The sequence below is a fragment of the Pleurodeles waltl genome, chromosome 1_1, assembly GCF_031143425.1.
Source record: "Pleurodeles waltl isolate 20211129_DDA chromosome 1_1, aPleWal1.hap1.20221129, whole genome shotgun sequence".
Classification (NCBI taxonomy): domain Eukaryota; kingdom Metazoa; phylum Chordata; class Amphibia; order Caudata; family Salamandridae; genus Pleurodeles; species Pleurodeles waltl.
In genome coordinates, this window is record NC_090436.1 from 981,843,658 (window position 1) to 981,867,835 (window position 24,178).

General features: G+C 46.7%; 1 protein-coding gene across 2 annotated transcripts in view; it reads left to right on the plus strand.

Moving 5' to 3' along the window:
- Nucleotides 1-23,095, plus strand: part of HERC3 (HECT and RLD domain containing E3 ubiquitin protein ligase 3) — a 452,060-nt gene extending 428,965 nt beyond the window's left edge. For both annotated transcript variants that reach the window (XM_069230256.1, XM_069230257.1), the window contains exon 26: nucleotides 22,797-23,095. In XM_069230256.1, coding sequence (XP_069086357.1) covers nucleotides 22,797-23,005 — 209 coding nt within the window. In that variant the 3' untranslated portion in view covers nucleotides 23,006-23,095. The remainder of the gene's footprint in view (nucleotides 1-22,796) is intronic.
- Nucleotides 23,096-24,178: the final 1,083 nt, after the last annotated feature.

Sequence of the window (24,178 nt, forward strand, 5' to 3'; positions counted from 1 at the left end):
TTCATCCTGCCAAGGACTGTGTGAGTGGATGTGATACTCCACTGGTTCTGGAGGGGGCTTTGTGCCCAAAGTGCTTCATCCTGCTCGTGGCGGACTCAGTAGCGTCAGTGCCCTTGGCGCTCATGGGCCAGCGGTGCTTGTGGCGGAGGTGTCCTGTTCAGCGGTGCTTGTGGCAGAGGTCTCCTGTTCAGCGGTGCTTGTGGCGGCGGTGTCCTTCGCAGCAGTGCCTGTGGCGGAGGTGTCCTGTTCAGCGGTGCCTGTGGCGGAGGTTTCCTTGGCAGCGGCGCCTGTGGCGGAGGTTTCCTTGGCAGCGGCGCCTGTGGCGGAGGTTTCCTGTTCAGCGGCGCTTGTGGCGGAGGTTTCCTGTTCAGCGGCGCTTGTGGCGGAGGTGTCCTCTTCAGTGGTGCCTGTGGTGGAGGTGTTCTCTTCAGCGGTGCTTGTGGCGGCGGTGTCCTGTTCAGCGGTGCTTGTTGCGGTCCTGTCTGGCCCAGCGGGGCCGTTGGCGGTGGCCTCCTGGCCAGCGGGGCCGTTGGCGGTGGCCTCCTGGCCAGCGGGGCCGTTGGCGGTGGCCTCCTGGCCAGCGGGGCCGATGGCGGTGGCCTCCTGGCCAGCGGGGATGATGGCGTCTTCTCTGCCATGCTGCTCTTCCCAGACTTGCTGGGTTTCTTGTACCCCTTCCCCACCTTGGAAGGTGTTGCAGCTGACTCCACACTCCCACCTGTACCCCTGGGAGCGGCTTTGGTGGCTAGAGTCTTCCCCCTCTCCCGCCGGGCACTGGCCAACTTTTAATGCTTGACAGGTGGGGGACTGTCCGTGCTGTGGCTCCTTGCCACACTGGCTGCCCTGCTCCCTGATGCACTCCACAATCCGGTGACTACTGGCACCACTGGTCCCGGAGATGTTGTGGCTGAGGTGCTAGGTTGGGACCTGGAGAGTCGGGCCCTAGGAGACTGACTGGGTGGGGAAGGTGAGGGAAAGCGGTCAAGGGTGGACAGGAAAGGTTTTTTGGAAACACTGGGACGGGTAGCTGGAGGGGGTTTGGGAGTTGAGGAAGAGGTTGTGGTTGTAGGAGGTGTACGTTTGGTGACGTTGGGTGAAGGTGCATGCGCTGGAGGCTGTCGTGAGGTGGATGGCTGGTTGGTGGGTGTGTGCCTGAGTTTGTGTATCTTGGGAGATGGCATCACAGACACACTGGGAGAGGACACAGGGGACGTGTGAATGGTATTGGGGGTGGTGACTGCACGTGAGCGGGGTGTGGTGGTGTGTGTGCTGGTGATGGAAGTAGTGGCTGTAGATGTAGTGCATGCAGATGTAAGTGGAGACTAGACTGGGAGAGAGGAGGGAGACGAGGAGGAGGGGGGACACAGTGGAGGCAGTGGATGTTGGTGTGTCTGCATGTGTGTGATGCTTGCCTGAGTGCCTGTGGGATGTGTGGTGCTTATGTTTGCCAGAGCTTCCCTTGTGTGTTGAGGTATGTGCATGCTGGTCTGATGGTGTGCTTGGGGTAGGCTGAGGTACAGGGGTGTGGGTCTGGGTGGAGGAAGTTGGAGGGGGAGGCTAGAGACAGGGACAATAGCTGCCATCAGTGCTGAGGCCAGAGTCTGAAAAGCTCGCTGAAGGGCTGCGTGACCAGAATGAATGCCCTCCAGGAATGCATTTGTTTTTGCAACTGCCTCTCTACACCCTGGATGGCATTCAAAATGGTAGACTGCCCAACAGTGAGGGACCTGAGTAGGTCAATGGCCTCCTCACTGAGGGCAGCAGGGGTGACTGGGGCAGGGCCTGAGGTGCCTGGGGCGAAGGTGATGCCCACCCTCCTGGGTGAGCGGGCACGGGGCAAAGGCTGAGGGGCTGATGGGAGGGCGGTGCTGGTAGGGGGGTGGCGGCTGTACCTGTAGATGCGGGGGTCACAGACGTGGCCGCCATCACAAGGGATGGAGTCCGTATCACTGGTGTCAGCTCCTGTCCCCGCCGTGGAGCTCCCCTCGCCCTCCGTCCCACTGGTGAATTCAGAGTCCGTAGTGTCACCCTCCAGGGCCATGTGGGATGCAGCTCCCTCCTGCTCCGGTGCCACTGCTCCTCCGCCTGATGATGCTAATGCACACAAGAACAGGGAGACCACAAAAAGGGGTGGGGGGGTGACAAAAGAGACATGTTGAGTGCATGCATTACCGTTGGCGGACACAACAGACATAGAAGCCCCCTGCACTACGCTGCGCACTTGGGGTCCACTGTTCAATCCCAGGGACATGGCCTACAAGGCTATGGCCGACATCTGCACACATGGATGTCACAGGAGCCTGACTAGGTGTAGTTGGCACTGTACACAGGTGGGGTGGGGTCCACAGGGTCTGCCAGAAGAAGGGGACCTAACTAGCACACTCGCCCTGGCCTAGGGAAATCCACAGCCCACCTCCCCCACCCAGACACCTCCACTGCGCGCTGAATCAGCTGAATGAGAGTGTACTCACCCCCTTGTGGCTGCTGTGATGCCCTCAAGCGCCCATCCAACTCCGGGTACGCCACCGCCAGGATCCTGAACATCAGGGGGGGGTCATGGTGCGACGGACACCCCTCCCACGTTGGGAGGCCATCCCCAGCTGGGCCTCCGCCGTCTTCTTGCTCCAGCGGCGAATGTCCTCCCATCTCTTACGGCAGTGGGTGCTCCGTCTGTGATAGACCCCCAGGGTCCGGACGTCCTTGGGGATGGCACACCAGATGTCCTTCTTCTGGTGGGCGCTGACCTACATGAATTGTACAGAGGAAAAAGAAAAGTTATTACCAACTGCACTGTCACAGTCATTGGCCCCCATCCCCACCCTTGCCATGTGGCACATGCACTCACCGTTGTTTCATGCACGCCTCAATCTCTCCCCCCCACCCATCTTTCATCCACACCACTCCACACAGGCATAGCCCATACATCATGCTCCCAGTGTACTTACCTGTTTGTCTGGAGGACCGTAGAGTAGCGTGTACTGGGGGAGGACCCCATCCACGAGTTTCTCCAACTCCTCTGTGGTGAAGGCAGGGGCCCATTCCCCAGACGCACGAGCCATTGTCTCTTCCAGACTGAGGTCACAGCAGCACTTGCAGTGTAGGTCCTCTCCTGTCGAAGATCAGGTATCGAGTGATTGAACAGATAGAAAATGGCGGTCACGTCCGCGGTGGTGCGTACCGCCACGGCCGGCGTACATAGTCATTGGCTTCTGGGACCCATAGGGTCCAATGTTAACCAATGCAAAATTGTGCTGCGGTCTTCGACCGCCTACCGCGACGGTGTACAACGCGAGCGCAGTTACCTCACATCCCATTGTCCCACTTTACAGGTCAGGCAGCCGCCATTTCAGGGGTCCACATGGCTTAATTTTTAACTGCGTCACACATACCTAGGCCGTGCCTCAACACTCATCCATGCAAATTTCAGATTATGAATTGTGTTCTGTGTAAGCTGTGGGTATGTACCGCTGAGTTGGTTGAATCTGTGCTCGCTGTTGTCCTTCATAGGCACCGTCCGCTGGGACATGTGAGGAGATGGCGGCATCCTCCGGTGTACAGACCGCTGGTGGACCTGTCGACAATGGAGGAAAGACATGTGATCACCACCTACAGGCTTGATCGTGCCACAATCCTGGAACTGTGTGCCCAGTTAGAGCCAGACCTGATGTCAGCTATCCGCCATCCCACAGGAATCCCCCTCTAGTGCAGGTGCTGTCAGTACTCCATTTCCTTGCAAGTGGGTCATTTCAAACAACAGTGGCCATAGCATCAGGGATGTCCCAGTCTATGTTTTCCAACGTGGTGTCCAGAGTGTTGTCTGCCCTGCTGAAACACATGCAGAGCTACATCGTTTTCCGTCAGGTAGAGGATTTGCATACAGTGAAAGGTGATTTCTATGCCCTGGGACATATCCCCAGCATCATAGGTGCCATTGATGAGACACATGTGGCTTTGGTACCTGCCCCCTCCCCCCTGCAGGAGTGTACAGGTGTGCAGAAACCGGAAGAGTTATCATTCGATAGACCAGTACATCTCCCATGTGAATGCCAAATTCCCTGGCTCAGTGCATGACGCTTACATCCTGCGGAATAGCTGCATCCCTTATGTGATGGGTCAACTCCAGAGGCACCGTGTGTGGCTATTAGGTGAGCATCTGGAAGCAAGACAGTGGGAATGGTTGTCTGGGTCTGGGGATATCCCTACAGGTTAGTATGAGTCTAACAGTTGTCCCTCGCCATTTGCAGATGACTCTGGTTACCCCAACCTGTCATGGCTGCTGACCCCAGTGAGGAATCCCAGGACAAGGGCAGAGGAACGCTACAATGAGGCCCATGGGCGAACTCGGAGGATTATAGAGCGGACCTTCGGCCTCCTGAAGGCCAGGTTCAGGTGCCTCCATATGACAGATGGATCCCTATTCTACTCACGAAAGAAGGTGTGCCAGATAATCGTGGCCTGCTGTATGCTTCACAACTTAGCTTTGCGACGACAGGTGCCTTTTCTGCAGGAGGATGGTCCAGATGGAGGTGTTGTGGCAGCTGTGGAGCCTGTGGACAGTGAAGACGAGGAAGCAGAAGAAGAGGACATCGACAACAGGAACTCTGTGATCCTGCAATACTTCCAGTGAGACACAGGTAAGAATACAAACCTGCCTACTACATGTACTTTAACACTACTACCTCTCTACTGTCTGTCGTTTTCACCCAGTGTATTGTCACTGAGTTGTCACTTTCCCTTACGATTTCACAGATGTGGGTCCCACTGTGTGACATCTGCTTTGTTTCCTCATGGACTAGAGCTGTGTGACATAGGTATGTTGGCATTACAATTGAAAGAGCATTTTGACACTGTAATTGCTAATACACTATTTCAAAATCACAGACAGACTCCAGATAGTTTTTGATTTAAGGGTGTTTATTTAAGTGCTCAATATTGGAGGGTGCTGTAAAATGGTGAGGGATGATGGTGGAGGAATGTCCATGGCAGAGTCCAGTCTATTAGTCTCACAGGTGCATTGCCCAAATGGGCATAGGAAGTGGAGCTGGAGCAGTTTGAGGATGGACAAGGTGACAAGGTGGGACAGAAGAATGACAATCAGGGTGGTCTCATTTCTTGGCGGGGGTCTTGGCATCATTCTCTGTCTTTGTCCTGGATCTCAGGGATCGTTTGTGGGGTGGTTCTCCCTCTGCAGGGGGTGGGGTGCTGGTGTGGTGGTCCTGTGGCGGTGCCTCCTGTCCACTAGCGCCGGCAGAGGTGGTGGGCTGTTCATCATCAAGGCTAGTGTCAGGGGCCCCTTGTTGTGCCACAGTGTCCCTCCTGGTGTTCACAAGGTCCTTCAGCACCCCTACGATGGTGCCCAGGGTGGAATTGATGGATCTGAGTTCCTCCCTGAAGCCTAAATACTGTTCCTCCTGCAGCCGCTGGGTCTCCTGAAACTTGGCCAGTACCGTTGCCATCGTCTCCTGGGAATGATGGTAGGCTCCCATGATGTTGGAGAGGGCCTTGTGGAGAGTGGGTTCCCTGGGCCTGTCCTCCCCCTGTCGCACAGCAGCCCTCCCAGTTCCCCTGTGTCCTGGGCCTCTGTCCCCTGGACAGGTCCCTGTTGTTGTTGGGGTGGTGGGTTAGCCTGGGTCCCCTGTAGTGGTGGACACACTGCTGATTGACGTGTCCTGGGGACAGAGGTATGGGCCCGCTGGGTGGGTACTGTGCTGGTGTTTCCAGAGGGGGGAAGCTCTGTGGTGGCCTGTGACTGTGTCCGGGGAACCAACTGTCCCGAGGTCCCAAATGGGCCGGGCTGGTCATCTAGATCCAGTTGGACAGAGCTGCTGTCATCACTGTGGGCCTCTTCTGTTGGTGGTGTGGACATGCGTGGACCCTCCTGTCCGGTGACGTTGGGTAGGGGTCCTGCAGGGGTATAAAAGGATGTTTATTGCATCTGTGTGTGCCATAGTGTGCAATGGGTGGGTGACCGTGTACCCCAGTGCTTGCATTCCTGTGTGGTACCTTGTGTGATGGTGGTTTAGGGGGGTGTATGGGTATGTGCAGTGGCCATGCTTTGGTGATGGGTGTCCATGCTTTGTTGTTGCATGCAGGGCTTGGTGTAGGGATGTGTGGTTTGTGATATTGGGACATTTGTGAGGAGTTGGAGTGATGGGGGAGAGGGTGGAGGTATGTGATGGCATGCAGGTAGGGTGGGGTATATAGTAGTAACGCATTGCCTTACCAGAGTCCATTCCTCCATCTACTCCTGCGAGGCCCTCAGTATGCAGAATCGCAAAGACTTGCTCCTCCCATGTTGTTAATTGTGGGGGAGGAGGTGGGGTTCCGCCGCCAGTCCGCTGAACCGCAAGGTGGTGTCTTGAGACCACGGAACGCACCTTCCCCCGTAGGTCGTTCCACCTCTTCCTGATGTCATCCCGTGTTCTTGGGTGCTGTCCCACTGCGTTGACCCTGTCCACGATTCTTTGCCATAGCTCCATCTTCCTAGCTATGGAGGTGTGCTGCACCTGTGATCCGAATAGCTGTGGCTCTACCTGGACGATTTCCTCCACAATGACCCTGAGCTCCTCCTCAGAGAATCTGGGGTGTCTTTGCCGTGCCATGGGGTGGTGTGGGGTGTGTAGTGATAAGTGGGGTGATATTTAGTGGGGTGTTGTGTGAGGTGCGTGGAAGTTATGTGGGTGATGGTATTGTGTGCCTGTGGATGCTTGTTGTAGTTTGTAGTGTCTCTCTCTGGCCTTCTTTCGGCATTTTGGTCGTAGGGGTTTGTGGGTGATGTGGGTGTGTGTTTTATATTGTAATGGGTGTGTGGGAGTGGTGTGTGTATGTGTATCAGGTGTGTGTATTTTGATTTGTCCAATGTGGCTGTGTTTTGTAAGTGTGTGCGTATTTTGAGTGCGGGTCGTGATAGTGTGGGTGTATTTCTGTTGACGTGACGGTGGAGGTTTTGTTTTCGCCAGTTTATCACTGACCTTTGGTGTGGCGGACTTGTGTGGGTGTCTAAATTTTGGTGGATTCCGAGCAGTTGGTCATAATGACCGTGGCGGAATTCTGCTGCCGCAGCGGTGTGTTGGCGGTCTTCTGCTCGGCAGTAAGCGGCTTTTGCCGCCAATGTTGTAATGAGGGCCATAGTTTGGTCTTCCCCTAGGGTCTCCATTATTTTCTGTTATTTCACTGTTTTCTATTGGTTTCTGTGCCAACCCCCTGACTTATAATGGGTATGTATAAGTATATATATATGTTCGATGGCATGTGTAGCTGCAGATACAGATGCTTTCACATCCCGCCATCTAGTGTTGGGCTCGGAGTGTTACAAGTTGTTTTTCTTCGAAGAAGTCTTTTCGAGTCACGAGATCGAGGGACTCCTCCCCCTTCGGCGCCATTGCGCATGGGCGTCCACTCCATTTTAGATTTTTTCTTTCCGCCATCGGGTTCGGACGTGTTCCTTTTCGCTTCGCATTTCGGTTTGGAAAGATAGTTAGAATCTCGGAAAATTTGACGGTATTGTTTGCGTTCGGTATCGGGTTAGTTACAACAGATTGACACCGACTTTTGAAGAGCTCCGGTAGCCCTTTGGGGTTTTTCGATCCCCCGTCGGGGCCTGGCGGCCCGACCACGTTTATCTTCAAGGCTAATGGAACGGACCCCATTCCGCTTTTGCCCCAAATGTCACAAGTATCCTTATACAGATCAGCACCTGGTCTGTAACTTGTGTTTGTCTCCAGAACACAAAGAAGAGACTTGTGAAGCCTGTCGAGCGTTTCGGTCGAGGGAGACATTAGGAGACCGAAGAGCGAGAAGACTGCAGATGGCGTTGGTGCCGACAGGACAAAGACATTTGGAGGAGGAAGAAGAAACCTTCTCCATCGAGGAGTCGGACGAGGTCGATCCCGAACAGACGCCCAAAACCGTAAGACGTCGACATATAAAACTCACGAGAAGACCGCAAAAGCCCAGGGGACGCCACCGCCAGCAGGCCATGGCTTAACCCGAAAAATAGGTGACCGAACATCGGCACCGAAAAAGGGCACGCATGTGTCGAAGACATCCGACTCCGGCCGAGATACCGGCACACAGCAGACTCGAACCCGAGACAGCGGGTCCGAGCAAGTTCGGCACCAAAACAGATAGGCACCGAGAGAGCGGAAAGCCAAAAATAAAAAAAGTATCGTCGGAGCCGAAAAAGACTGCTGAAAAAGTTTCCATTCCGAAACATCCGGCCTCGGAACCGAAATCAGGTTCCTATACAGAGGAACAGGGACTGTCCTCACAAATGCAAGGACATAAGTTCGGACAAGAACTAGAGTCAATGGAGCCAGACTACACTCAGAGAAGGCTCCACATCCAAAAGGACACAGGGAAGATAAGTACTCTTCCCTCAATTAGGATGAAAAGAAGACTTGCCTTTCAAGAAAAAGACAAGCAGCCACAGGCAAAGGTGGCAAGACAAATAACACCGCCACCATCTCCACCACGCTCAACGCACACATCACCGGTAGCCACTCCAGCACTGATGCAATCCCCAACTCATACTGGAATGAGTCAGGATGATCCTGACGCATGGGATATTTATGATGCGCCAGTGTCAGATAACAGCCCAGACTGTTACCCAGCGAGACCGTCACCACCTGAGGACAGTACAGCCTACACGCAGGTGGTGTCAAGAGCAGCGGCATTTCATAATGTCACCCTGCATGCAGAGCCTATTGAGGATGACTTTTTGTTTAACACACTATCCTCCACGCATAGCCAATACCAAAGCCTCCCTATGCTACCTGGAATGCTAAAACACTCCAAACAGGTGTTTCAGGAGCCTGTAAAGGGCAGGGCCATAACTCCAAGGGTGGAGAAAAAATACAAGCCACCACCAACAGACCCGGTATATATCACGCAGCAATTAACACCAGACTCTGTGGTAGTAGGGGCAGCTCGCAAGAGAGCAAACACTCACACCTCGGGGACGCACCACCTCCAGACAAGGAGAGTCGCAAATTCGATGCTGCAGGGAAAAGGGTGGCAGCACAGGCGGCCAACCAATGGCGCATTGCCAACTCACAGGCACTGCTGGCAAGATATGATAGTGCTCATTGGGACGAAATGCAACATTTCATTGAACATTTACCCAAGGAGTTCCAGAAAAGGGCACAACAGGTGGTGGAAGAAGGACAGAGTATCTCAAACAATCAGATACGGTCAGCAATGGATGCAGCAGATACGGCGGCTAGGACAGTAAATACAGCAGTAACCATAAGGAGACACGCATGGCTGTGTACGTCAGGATTCAAGCCGGAAATACAACAAGCCGTCCAGAATATGCCTTTTAACGGACAGCAGTTGTTTGGGCCGGAGGTGGACACTGCTATCAAAAAACTTAAAAAGGACACTGATACGGCCAAAGCCATGGGTGCACTCTACTCCCCACAGAGCAGAGGCACATTTTGCAAAATGCAGTTTAGAGGGGGGTTTCGAGGACAAACTACAGAAGCCACAACCTCACAAACAAGGCCCACTTATCAGAGCCAATATCAGCGGGGAAGTTTTCGGGGACAATATAGAGGGGGACAATTCCAAAAGAGTAGAGGGAAGTTCCAAAGTCCCAAAACTCCTCAAAACAAGCAGTGACTTCCACATCACAAATCCCCAACACATAACACCTGTGGGGGGGAGACTAACCAAGTTTTACAAACATTGGGAGGAAATAACAACAGACACTTGGGTCCTAGCAATTATCCAGCATGGTTATTGAATAGAATTTCTCAAATTCCCTCCAAACATCCCACCGAAAACACACAATATGTCAAAACAACACATGGACCTTCTAGGACTAGAGGTCCAAGCGTTGCTACAAAAGGAAGCAATAGAATTAGTACCAATTAATCAGAAAGGAACAGGAGTTTACTCTCTGTACTTTCTCATACCCCAAAAGGACAAGACTCTAAGACCTATATTAGATCTCAGAACGTTAAATACCTACATCAAATCAGATCACTTTCACATGGTGACATTACAGGACGTTATCCCACTGCTCAAACAACAAGACTACATGACAACTCTAGACCTAAAGGATGCATATTTCCATATACCAATACATCCTTCACACAGAAAGTACTTAAGGTTTGTATTCCAAAGGGTACATTACCAATTCAAGGTGTTGCCATTCGGAATAACAACTGCGCCAAGAGTTTTTACAAAATGCCTGGCAGTAGTGGCCGCACATATCAGAAGGCAACAAATACATGTGTTCCCGTACCTAGACGATTGGTTAATCAAAACCAACACGCAAGAACGGTGTTCACAACACACAAAGTACGTCATAGAAACCCTCCACAAACTAGGTTTCTCAATCAACTACACAAAATCACACCTTCAGCCGTGTCAAACACAGCAATACTTGGGGGCCACAATCAACACAGCAAAAGGGATTGCCACTCCAAGTCCACAAAGAGTACAGGCATTTCACAATGTAATACAGGCCATGTCTCCAAGACAAAAGATACAAGTCAAAATGGTGATGAAACTCCTAGGCATGATGTCATCATGCATAGCCATTGTCCCAAACGCAAGGTTGCACATGCGGCCCTTACAACAGTGCCTAGCATCAAAATGGTCACAGGCACAGGGTCAACTTCTAGATCTAGTGTTGATAGACCGCCAAACATACACCTCGCTTCAATGGTGGAACAATATAAATTTAAACCAAGGGCGGCCTTTCCAAGACCCAGTGCCACAATACGTAATAACGACAGATGCCTCCATGATAGGGTGGGGGGCACACCTCAATCAACACAGCATCCAGGGACAATGGGACAATCAGCAAAGACAGCTTCACATAAATCACCTAGAACTACTGCCAGTATTTCTAGCGTTAAAGGCATTTCAACCCATAATAAGCCACAAACACATTCTTGTCAAAACAGACAACATGACAACAATGTATTACCTAAACAAACAGGGAGGAACACACTCAACACAGTTGTGTCTCCTGGCACAGAGAATATGGCATTGGGCGATTCACAACCACATTCGCCTAATGGCACAGTTTATTCCAGGGATTCAGAATCAGTTAGCAGACATTCTCTCTCGGGATCACCAACAAGTCCACGAATGGGAGATTCACCCCCAAATACTAAACACTTACTTCCAAAGTTGGGGAACACCACAAATAGACCTATTTGCAACAAAAGAAAACGCAAAATGCCAAAACTTCTCATCCAGGTACCCACAAGATCAATCTCAGGGCAATGCGTTATGGATGAGTTGGTCAGGGATCTTTGCATACGCTTTTCCCCCTCTCCCACTCCTTCCATATCTGGTAAACAAATTGAGTCAAAACAAACTCAAACTCATACTAATAGCACCAACTTGGGCAAGACAACCTTGGTACACAACACTACTAGACCTCTCAGTAGTGCCTCATGTCAAACTGCCAAACAGACCAGATCTGTTAACTCAACACAAACAACAGATCAGACACCCAAATCCAGCATCGCTGAATCTAGCAATTTGGCTCCTGAAGTCTTAGAATTCGGACACTTAGACCTTACACAAGAATGTATGGAAGTCATAAAACAAGCTAGGAAACCAACCACTAGGCATTGCTATGCAAATAAGTGGAAAAGATTTGTTTATTATTGCCATAATAATCAAATTCAACCCTTACAAGCATCTGCCAAAAACATCGTAAGCTACTTACTACATTTGCAAAAGTCAAAGCTAGCTTTTTCATCCATTAAGATACATATTACCGCAATTTCAGCTTATCTGCAAATTACGCACTCGACTTCACTATTTAGGATACCAGTCATAAAAGCATTTATGGAAGGCCTAAAGAGAATTATACCACCAAGAACACCACCAGTTCCTTCGTGGAACCTCAACATTGTCTTAACACGACTCATGGGTCCACCTTTTGAACCCATGCACTCATGTGAAATGCAATACTTAACATGGAAAGTTGCATTTCTAATTGCCATCACATCTCTAAGAAGAGTAAGTGAGATACAAGCATTTACCATACAAGAACCATTTATTCAAATACACAAGCATAAAGTAGTTTTACGAACAAATCCTAAATTCTTACCGAAAGTCATATCACCGTTCCACTTGAATCAAACAGTAGAACTACCAGTGTTCTTCCCAGAGCCAGATTCTGTAGCAGAAAGAGCACTACATACATTAGACATCAAAACAGCGTTAATGTACTACATTGACAGAACAAAACAAATTCAGAAAACAAAACAATTATTTGTTGCTTTCCAAAAACCTCATGTGAAATCCAATTTCAAAACAAGGCATTGCTAGATGGATAGTTAAATGCATTCAAACCTGCTATCTCAAAGCCAAAAAGACAACTGCCTATTACACCAAAGGCACACTCAACTAGAAAGAAATGTGCTACTATGGCCTTTCTAGGAAACATTCCAATGACTGAAATATGTAAGGCAGCCACATGGTCTACGCCTCATACGTTTACCAAGCACTCCTGCATGGATGTGTTAACAGCACAACAAGCCACAGTAGGCCAAGCAGTACTACGAACTTTGTTTCAAATAACTTCAACTCCTACAGGCTGAACCACCGCTTTTGGGGAAATAACTGCTTACTAGTCTATGCAAAGCATGTGTATCTGCAGCTACACATGCCATCGAACGGAAAATGTCACTTACCCAGTGTACATCTGTTCGTGGCATGAGACGCTGCAGATTCACATGCGCCCACCCGCCTCCCCGGGAGCCTGTAGCCGTTTCGAAGTTGATCTTGAACATTTGTAAATTTTATAAATATATCACTTTAAACCACATTATGTACATACATATTTACTCCATTGCATGGGCACTATTACTATAATACACAACTCCTACCTCACCCTCTGCGGGGAAATCAATCTAAGATGGAGTCGACGCCCAGGCACAATGGAGCCGAAGGGGGAGGAGTCCCTCGATATCGTGACTTGAAAAGACTTCGAGTTGGTATGTTTTACGTGTATGCCACTTGCACCGAGGAGGCACCCATTGTTAAGTGTTCGGCATTTTCAGTGGCATTTGGAGAAACTTATAATGATAAATGCCAGAACTGCCGCAGCCCTGAAATATTGAAATACTTGCTGATTTTACAGGACATGACTACATGGATTGGCATTAGTGACGAGACTGCTGCCTTCAGGTATGGAAATAATATGGGCATGAGACGGAGATGAACAGGCTTAACTAATTTGTTTCATGAAAAGACATTTGTATATTTCCACAACAACATTGAGTTTTCATGCTGAAAGCGTGCCGATTACAATGACAGTATGAATATGCCCAGAATCACTACTGCAACTGGGACTTTTAAACTATAAAAAACACAGGTTAAAATGGCAGCGCTCTTAGCCAAGTGATTTATGGATGAATTTAAGTCCTTTCTCACTGATGACTAATATCGAAACTAACAATGAAGGGAAACTATTTAAACAGCCAAATACGAGTGTCTTTTTATTTTGCTGGCATTTGAGAAAGGCATTTAGCCGAAACGCGTCATGCTGGGGAAATTAACTTAGCTGCAACCTGGAGAGTGCTCCTTTATGGCTTTGAAGGAAAGCCGTTTTTGTTGGTATGTTTTACGTGTATGCCACTTGCACGGAGGAGGCAACCATCGTTAAGTGTTCGGCATTTTCAGTGGCATTTGGAGAAAAAAAAAAAAATATATATATATATATATATATATATATATATATATATATATATATATATATATATATATATATATATATATATATATATATATATATATATATACACACACACACACATACACACACACATTTCCTCACCTGCTAGTGGAGTATTGCCTATACAGCATTTTAGGATTTGTGTTACCATAATAAAGTACCTTTATTTTTATAACAGTGTGTGGTTCTTTCATGTGTGGAAGTGCTGTGTGACTATAGTGGTATTGCATACTTGCATGTCTCCTAGATAGGCCTTGGCGCCTCATCCACAGCTACCTCTAGAGATCCCTGGCTTCCTAGACACTGTCTACACCTCACTAATAGGGGATACCTGGACCTAGTATAAGGTGATAACACCATTGGTGCTCACCTTACACCAGGCCAGCTTCCAACATGACTTTCAATGTGAGGAAATTCAGTTCAGCTCTGTTTATAGGCTCGAACAGTGATTTCATTAATTGAGAAAGAACAATGTTGAGATGCCATTGAGGAGGAGGTGATTGCACCAGAGGAAAAGTGTGAAATAATCCCATCATAAATTGTTTTATGAGTCTCGATAAACAGAGTGAAGGTACGTTTTCAGAATGTCTTTATGTAGATATTGCAGCTAGGTGAACTTTAACTGAGGCATAGACGAGTCCAGACTTGGAGAGTAAAGGGAGGTAAGATGTAATTTGTTCTGGCAGACCCTCTAATGGGTGCAAATTGTTTTGTTGGCACCAGAAACAGAATCTTTGCCACTTGAATCTGTAAGTCTTGTTTGTACTTTCGGCCAGTGCTCTAGACAGTATCACCCTACATTCTTGATCAAAAGTAATGTTTTGGCATTCATATAACTCGGGAGCCATGCTTGCAATTGGAGATAGGCTGATTCAGGCTGTAGCATTTGCCCCTGGTTCTTCGTTAGCAGATTCTGTTTGCTGGGAAATCGTATGGGATTTGTCACTGATAGGAGAATGAGTTCTATGTACCAGTACTGCCTAGGACACTTGGGTGCTATTAGTATGAGCCGGCAACCGTCAGTTTTCATCTTCTTGAGAACTTTGGGGATCAACAGGAAAGAGGTGAAAGCGTATGCTAAGATCCTAGACCATTGCATCGAAAGGGCATTCCCCAGCGATCCCAGGAGTGGGAATCGACTGGTGTAGAAGCGGAATTTGGCATTCTTGTTGGTGGTGAAGAGATCTAGCACTGGTCATCCCCAGCAGAGAAAAATCATGTCCACTTCCTGCTGATCGAGTTTCCATTCGTGGCAACTGTCTGTCCTGCTGAGTGAGTCTGCGAGGAGGTTGTTGATACCAGATACGTGTTCCGCTCTCAGAGATATTCTGTGCAGTGTGAGCCAGTCCCAGGGAGCTTGAGCTTCTTGCGAGAGGGATAGAGATCATGTACCTCCCCGTTTGTTGACATAAAACATGCTTGTCAGGTTGTCCGTGCGGACCAAAACCGATGATCCTGTTATTCGAGGAAGGAATTATTCGAGAGTGAGAAAGATTGCTTCCATCTCCAGGAGATTTTTGTGCATCGTCTTGTGAGAGTCAGACCATTTCCCCTGGGTACACATGTCTTACAAGAAACTGCCCCAGCCCTCTTGAAAGGCATCTGTTGTGATGATGAAATCTGCAACTGGAGTAAGGAATGTTAATCCCTGAAGGATGTGATTCATTTGGGACCACCACTGCAAGGTTTCTACCATTCTTGGTGTGACTTTGATCAAGTCCTTGAAGGACCCTTGAGAATGGATCCATTGACGTTTGAGTTCCTCTTGTAGTGGTCTCATCTTTAGTCATGCTAGGTGCTCTAAATTTACTGAAGAAGATATCATTCCTTGGAGTGATATGAATGTTCTCATGGAAACAAACTCTCTTTTGGATACTGTGAGAGTTAGATTGGACAGCTTTTGTTGCCTTTCTTTTGAGTTATAAGCTTTGCTTTTGTCTGTATTGAGTTTCGCACTCAAAAAGACAATTTTGTGCGTTAGAATGGTAGATAACTTCTAATGATTCACGTTAAGCTCAGACTGCGTAATAAAGCAAGGCAAGCGTTGGTGGCTTTGGACGTCTGCTGCGGTGTTGGTGCCTTTAGTAACCAGTCATCTCATTACGGGAAAATTTGAAAATCTTGTTTGTGCAGAGTTGTGGCCACTGGTGTGAGATACTTGTTAAAAATCCTGGGTGCTGACTTCAACCTGAAAGGAAGGATCTTGAAATGATAATGGGTACCGGCTACAGTAAAGCGAAGGTATTTGCAATGCCTGGGGTGGATTGGTATGTGGAAATAGGCGTCTTGAAGATCTAATGATGTCATGTAATTCCCGCTGTTGAGAAGGTGGAGGATATCTGACAGGGTTATCATACAGAAGGATTGTTTGTGCAGAAATGTGTTTAATTGTCTGAGATCTAGAACTGGCCTCCATTCTCCTGACTTCTTCTTTTTAACTAGGAAGAACCAAGAGTAAAAACCTAGTCCTCTTTGATGAGTGGGAACATTTTCTATCTCATCTTTGAAAAGCATTTGAGATACTTCCTGTTTTAGTAAGTGAAGATGAGGTGAGCGTGTCTTTGTTGGAGGATGGTTCCATTGTTTGTGCACAAACTCTAGAGTATGACCAAAAGTCACTATATCCAACACCCACTTTTCCAGTGTTGTTTTTCAGTGATGTTGGTAATTGGAAATATTTGGTTGGTTTGTGGGGAGAAAGGAACTGTAGCCGGCACCCGATGTAAATCATTATTTATGGTTCGCTTCCCAACCTTTGGGGGGGGCTGTTTCCTTCTGCCACCTTGTTTGACGTAGGCTGCTGTAGGTAGTTGATAGGTAAGATTAGTGATAAGCAGATCTGTTTTTTGGTTGGTGTTGCCTGTGGTACCTCTAAAAAAAAAAAAAAAAGAATCCTCTGCCTCCTCAAAAGGGTTGCCTCTTATATGCAGTGTACACAGAGAGTGGGCAGTATCTGTATCCATCTTGATGGTTAGTAAAAGCATTATTTATGTGCTTACCAAACAGGGTTTTGCCATCGTAGGCCATGTTAAGTATTTTTGACTGAACCTCAGGTCTAAATTAAGTTGCCTTTAGCCAACCCTTGCGCAAGACTGCTGCTTCTGCTGAAAGCCTGTGGTTGCTATATCTAATGCGCAGTCAATAACTTCTGCAGATGTGTGCTCCTCCTCCTGTAAAATGTTACTTGCCTTGGGTTGTTTAGTCTCCGGAATGAGGTTGCTTAAAGACCACATCTGACGGCCGTAGCGTTCTAAGATCGCCAAGGTATTGGCTGCACGTTCAGTGATGGCTGACATTGATGAGAATCATTTTCCTGTGTTATCTAATCACCTACCCTTTTCATCTGGCGGGCCAAAATGGGAGCAGATGGATTTTTAGAGCGCCTTTAGGCAGCTTGGGAAACGTCAGAGTCAGGCTTTGGGTGCTGGATAGGCAGGCTGGGGAATCATCCATAGCTTCATATTTTTTGTCCGGTTTATGTGGCACTGGAGAGACTGGTGGGGTTTTTTCATTATTTTCAGGCCTTCACTACAAATGTAAAGGATAAAGGGAATAGCCTTTACCGATTTTCTTGCTTGCTCCTTGAAATCAAGGAGAAAATAATCATAATGGGAGACAGATGTCGGCAGATGCAAATGTGTTGCAGCCCTATCCTTTAAAATATGAAATCTTCCTATAACCTCAGGAGGAGAATCCGATGGATGAGGAGATGGCGGTGATAGTGTAGGGGCTAAATAAACATCCCATTAGTCAGTAGGATATTGAGGAGTGATCTCTCCTTCTTCCCTCTCCTCTCCTCATCCGATAGGCGTGAATCTAGGTGTTGCTGGAGGTGGAGGCACAATTCTTAGTGTGGCTGGAGAAGGAGGTTGTGGCTGTGAAAGTTGTGGTTGATCTGGAACTGAATCTTGGAACCTCTTCTTATAGTCCTGGAGCATGGACTGTAGATCCTGAATTAGGGAAACAGGCATGTGTACTGTACTTGGCTTCTGCTGATGTTGCATTGGATCATAACGCCCATGTGGTATGTAATATGGTTCATATTCCTGCTGTTCATAGTTGTCAACATCATCCTGGTATTTGACGTGCAACTGGGATGAACTGGGTGCATCACTGAAAGGTCCCTTGTCAGAATCTTCCCAGTCCAAAAGATGACTAGGCAATAAAGTTGATACCTTGCTGGGGGGGATGTATCGTCGGGACACAAGGCAGGGATGGAGACTTTAGAAATCCTGACTGTTGGATGGAGTTCAGTAGAGTCAGCAGATGGGGAAACCACCATGTGTTGTGGCACTGTTTCTTTGGTGATAGGTAATACCAGTGTCAACATCGACAGTGGTGTCATCGATGGCCATATTGTCGTTGATGGTGTCCATGATGATGGTCCCGTCAACAGAGTTGTCGTCGACGGTTTCTGTCGACAATGGTTTTGTTGATGAACGAATCGTCAGTGGTGCAGGAGACTTCGTCAGCGATTCAGAAATTGTCAATGGCAGGTTTTTTTTTTTTTGTTTTTTTTTTGCTGGAGTCAAATCCGCCCTGTCACCCACCTTTACCGAAGAGATGGGTGTTTTTATTGCCGTTGTCGACCATGTCAGTGTCGATGATGGTTTTGTCAACGAGACAGTGGTGACGGTGGACGTTGTGGTCGCCTACAGCATAGTCAACGGTAGTGCCGTCGTCGACATAAACTAAAGTAGTGTCTTTCTAGATGTCGATGGCTCTGAAGGAGAACGTTGTTGAGTCTCCTTTTTGCAATGTGGAGAGGCTTTGGAAGGGCCTTTATGATGTGATGTATGGTGTTTTCTGCTCTCCTCAGAATGCCCCTGATCAGATGATCTAGACCTTTTTTAGGGCTTTGTATCCCTGACGCTATCCTCACCTGAAGTACAGGACTTTGCTTGTAACCAAAGTAAAAGTCTTCCTTCCCTGTCCCTCAGAGTTTTAGTGGAGAAGGTGTGACAAATCTTGCAGTCCTTCAACTGATGTTTGGGATACAGGCAGTACAAGCAGTCGTTGTGTGGATTATCCATATGGAGCCTTTTTTGCCACAGGTTTTACAAGGATGAAAAAGCCTTTTTTGGATGTATAAGAAATTTCTGAAGTAGAAAGTTGGTTCTGAGAGGAAAAAACTGAGCAGAGCTCAGGGAGACTCCCTTCACCCAACGTGCGGTAGAAACTCTGAGGGAAGGAGCCTCTCTTGGGTGCATTCTAGAGGGTGCTAGGTCGCGTTTGGGTATTTTTTCAAAAGGACATGGATAGGATATATGTTTGAGTTTGCTAGCATTATAGCCAATGGTTGTTCTGACTTACTGCTTTTTCTAAGGGACTGTGGGACTCCCATTTCAATGTCAGGGATGATTCAAGCATGTGACTCTATAAAAGATCTAATACTGGATAACCCTGCACTCGCTGACAAGGACGTTGGCTGTGTGCCTGCAAAGAGAGTAGTGCCAGTCTACACTTCAAGTAGTGGTCCAACAAACAGGTAACATGAGGCATTAAATCGAAGACTGAGGGACTGTATCTTACACTCTAAAAGATAAGTCTTCACGTTAAGGAGATAATGGATTAACCAGCATGAACCATTTTGCTCAAGATTGTAACAAACTGACCCACAGGTTACCAAATGTGGCAATTGGTTGTCAGCCTAATAGCGAGCTCGCACCTGTGACTGATGCTTTTCTATGATTTCTGATCGCTGCTAGAACACTGTAGATATTGTTGGCACCCTAGGACCTTTATTGGACCACTGTACATAGGTTGAGTACGCTCTTAATAGGCTAGGGCCCCGCACAGGTGTTTGTAGAACCCTGTAGCTGAAGCCCAGTTATAACATGTAGTATTTTATTTTGCTATAATAAAGTATGCCTCCTTTTACTAAGACAAGCATTTGGCTGGACAGTAAGTTATTGTCCAAGAGACGTATTTAACTGCTTATAACCCTGAGAGTCAAGCATAGAAAGTATGTAGTTAGCCCAGTTTTATATCCATAGTAGGACAAGACACCAGGACACGAGGAAAATGACCCCAGCTGCAACAGTTGTGACCCAGTAGCCCCTGTCTGCCTTTTTCCCCTTCACTCCTTCCTGAATGCGATATGACATGTGCTAGTCGTACAATCGACTGTGTGCCCTGTCCACATTCAGTACCCAGGAAAGGGACCATAACCATTTTCATAGAACACATACCCATCAATAATGTGCTAGTCAAACAGTTATGAAGACATTGTTTGCTTCCTCTCATTGCTCTTTTTGCCTACCATAACTTTGAGGAAGGTGGTGGTACTACATTGCAGGAAATGCAGTAGACACTTGCTGCAAACAGAATGTTACCTGTAACTATCAGTTTGCAACTTGTTCTGTTCTAGATTCCTCTGTGATCCTCCTGCTTCTCCAAAGGGAGAAGAGGATGGTTTCTAACACAGGAATGTAGACAAATAACAAGATGGAGTTGGGCAGGTGGGATACTGGGATCAGTTGATGGAGTACGTGTACTGTCCTAACTGCTCTGTACTGCCCTAACTGCATGCAATTACAAGTTATTTAAAGCATGCCTGAACCCAAAAGCAAAGACTTTGAAAGAACAAATTGTACAACCCCAGATCCACCTATAGATAACAGGAAACTGCATAGAATGTTTATTTGCTACACAAGAAGCTGCAAACTATTTGTTACTGGTAAGTAACAGTTTCTTTATTATCCTGTAATGTGGCCACAAATAACTGGAAAGTGTTTTGGCTTGATGTGACTGTGACAAAGTCAGATTAGACAGACCTTTACAACTCTATCCCCATACTTTTACTTTGATTCTCACCCATATTATTTTATGTGCAGATGCATTGTCACTGTCGGGTATATTGCATCTGGTTGGAAGGTAGGGATTGAGGGCAAGGCAAGAGAGAGACTGGGGTAAGAGAGACTGTAAGAGGGAGAGACTTAGCAAGCTTCTTGCCTCACGATCATGATCAAACATTTTGTGGGGTGCAATACATAACATGGCTTGCCATGTGCCTCTCTCTCTCTTTGTGCCATACTCCTTTTTGAAGACATTCCCAGTTGTTACTTCTTTCATATGTTCCCCCATAGGGAGACACAGTATTTCAACAACCATGTTTCTGATCCGAAGTATATTATAACTGGTTAGTGATGGGCTACTAGTCTCGGCATTGCTGTCTGATTTGGGTTTCTGTGTGTATGTCTTAATTTTAAACATTGTGTGATACTTTGTCGTAGCACCTTCCTAGCCTGACCCTCAGATCCTGTTTGTGTTTGCTTCTACTTTTGTGTTACTGTACTTTGACATGCTTCCTTTGCAACCTCCCTTTCTCTGTGTGGAATTGCTGCTTGCACCGGATGCTCCTTCTCTTCCTGCTGTTATCACAGTATCCCTTGACAGTTCCTTATATGGCCAAACAGCTAGACCCATCTCCTGACTGCTGATTGGCTTTAAATTGTTATGGTATTGATTCCCATCTGACTTTGTAAAGGGAATACATTGTCATCACTAAAGAGACATCCACTAGGCACTGAAAGGAGCTGTTGTTTAGGGTGTGGCAGGCATGGCGTGGGTGGGGTTATCATTGTTTTAGCTTCCTTTTTGTGCCACTGGGCTGCAGGCTCTTCCATATCCAATGTTAGTCACCTCCATCAAACTCTGATATTTAGATTGGTTTATTTGTTTGTCACTTACCTATAATCCTAACTGTAGGCCGCATGCTAAACTTAAACCCACACATAAATTTGTCAGTCCCTTCTCAGACACTAACCCTAAAACCTAAGCTTAATGTTACCCCTATATAGTAACGTAACCACGACTACCACCCTTAACTTGATCCTAAACCTAACATTAGCGTAACCATATCACTAACAGTGTATTATTACTGTAGGTGTGGACCTTACATGCTACTTGCCTCTCTTGACTGTTGTCTTCTGCTGGTCTGTCTCTTATGCAGAGCATGCATCTTTGCATAGATCTATCCACTGTCTAGATTGTGAATGTGGTCTGTAGCAGAATCTGCCCATGAGTTTTGTACTGGGTGTGTATTCCCTGGCTAAATTTGGAGCACTGTCTTACCATCATTCTACCCAGATATGTCCCTGCTGTGCTGCTGCTAAGAAATGGTACTGAAGATTCTTATTTTTTCACAATGTGTTTGCAGTGTGGCTTCAGAATCTGTTGTGTTTTCTGCTCTGTAATCCATTGCCAAGAGCTGAAGGGGCTATACATTGAGTTATTCACCTTAGTGTCTCCAGTTAGAAATGCTAGGGCTTTGCCTCACGCAGTTTACCTTATTTAATTTTAACCTCTTCCTCTAGTTCTGGAGTGGTTATGCCACAACAAACAAGTTAAATACTGAAATTCGAGCTGTGTGGCAAGCACGGGCATGTTTGGAACAGCAACACAAAGTAGGATTTTCACTGGCCCATGCTTTTAATGCTATAGTTGCAGAGTCCTATACTCTTCATAGTACCTAAGAGTTAGTTATCTCAAATAGTCAAAGAAAGAGAACAAGAAGTATAAATCCCTAAAGTTTCTGTCCTAAGGACAAGCATTAGTCTGCATATTGAACACTTCCTCTTATGTCACAGGGGTTAGATATCTGAATGCTGACTGACCTAATTTTATAGTCTATTGAGCTTGTGCTTAGATCTTCTTCTAGGCTGCACTTTTAGAGGTGCATGCTACAGATGTAACTAATACTAACATATTAATTTGAATAGTGAGAGAGTGAAGCAGCAAATGTGATTCCATGGAATGCAGTCTATAGGTATGAGTAAGGCCCTCAGCCCTTACAATGAAAAGCTCACTTTATAGATGAGTACGGAAAAGAGGTGGTGACCAAACTGGTCAGTTATGCCATTTATGGTTGCTTACCAACCATGTGCACCTGTGCTGTGATTCTGGATTATATGTCCATTGGGGGCTAATGAGTAACATTATTGAATGGCTCCATTGTCTGCAATAACATACTTTGAGATCCAATGTGAAATAAAACCTCACAAATTGATACCAAAAAAGGAATAAAGCTTACAACTGTTTTTTCTCTTTTGTTTGCCTTCCATGTGTTTGACTGCTAACCTGCCAGTATTTTTGACTGGCAGTGACCGCATACCAATATATGGCATGTCCAGTTTACGCATCATCATCCAGTCCACCTCATGTGGGGAGGAGTACTTGCCGGTAGCGCACACCTGTTATAACCTGCTGGACCTGCCTCAGTACAGAAGCAAAGAGACAATGAAAGCCCAGCTGACGAAGGCCATTGATCACTGCGAAGGCTTCAGCTTAGCCTAAGGCGACGTGTGTTACCCTTCACCAATAACACGCACTTTACCACCTTTGTACAGACTTCAGTGTTGTATACATAAAGGATAACTGCATTCATTTTTATTTTTGTAATTTAATGAATCAAAATGTAAAAAAAAAATATAAAATCCATATGCACCCTTTTGAAGTTTAGCAGTGAAAAAAGGATAAACAGTCCTAGGTTATTTCTAATGCATTGAACAAAGAAACATCTCAGTCTTATTTGAGATGCTGAACAGTAATTTTCACCTGGCTGTTTTGAGCCATGCAGGTCCTGAAAACCTCTTTGTAATGAACTGCATTTCTTAGTTATTTTGCCCAACATGTGGGTTTGTGGTAGCTATTATAGTACTTTACCGGAACTATCTTGCTTAGTGAAAAAAAATAGCCATGTTCTTGAACTCTTCAGGGAAGCTGTTTTCTTACTTTGGTAATATATAACCTCTTGACCCTCTTACTTTCACATTGGTTTCTCTTTCAGACAACTACCCCTTGCTTCCTATGCAAATAACTTTACAATGTGTCTATTTCATAGCTTAAATATGCTGTGCATACTTCTGCTACCTGATGGTGAGATGTATGATACTGATTAAAAAGACTAAAACGTATATGTTGCTATAAACAGATGGGTTGGATTATCTATAGGCAGACCTGTAGTGTCATTGACCAGAACCCCCAGTATTATGCCAGGTTACATGCCACCCTCAGATGTCTTTGTCTGCTCTGCATCGAAATTAGTCAACTGTTATTCTTGACATCTATGTTAAGTTCTTTATATTTCATGGTCAAGACTTGCCTGGGCTCACCTACTTAGTAGGTTGACTATGATGTTCCTCACTTGTGGTGTCTTCATCAATGTTTACAAGCTTGAGAAAATGTCAACCTATCTAGATTACTTTTTATTAATTTCCTCAAATGTTTTTAGAATCACCTATCTGTTTTTGTCTCCTTACAACACATTTGATGTAGAAAGAGTGTTCAGATCAAAAAAGGAGTAAGGTATATACTCCTACTACTACATGTAAGGAAGTCATGTCTGAGAGATAATGCAGATGTTCTAGATGTCAGGACTGCAAACAAATGTTTGAATAAGGAAACTATGCTAAAATGGATCCCTACGGACACTAGGGAGACAGTCACGCATGCCCTAGTCACCAGCCA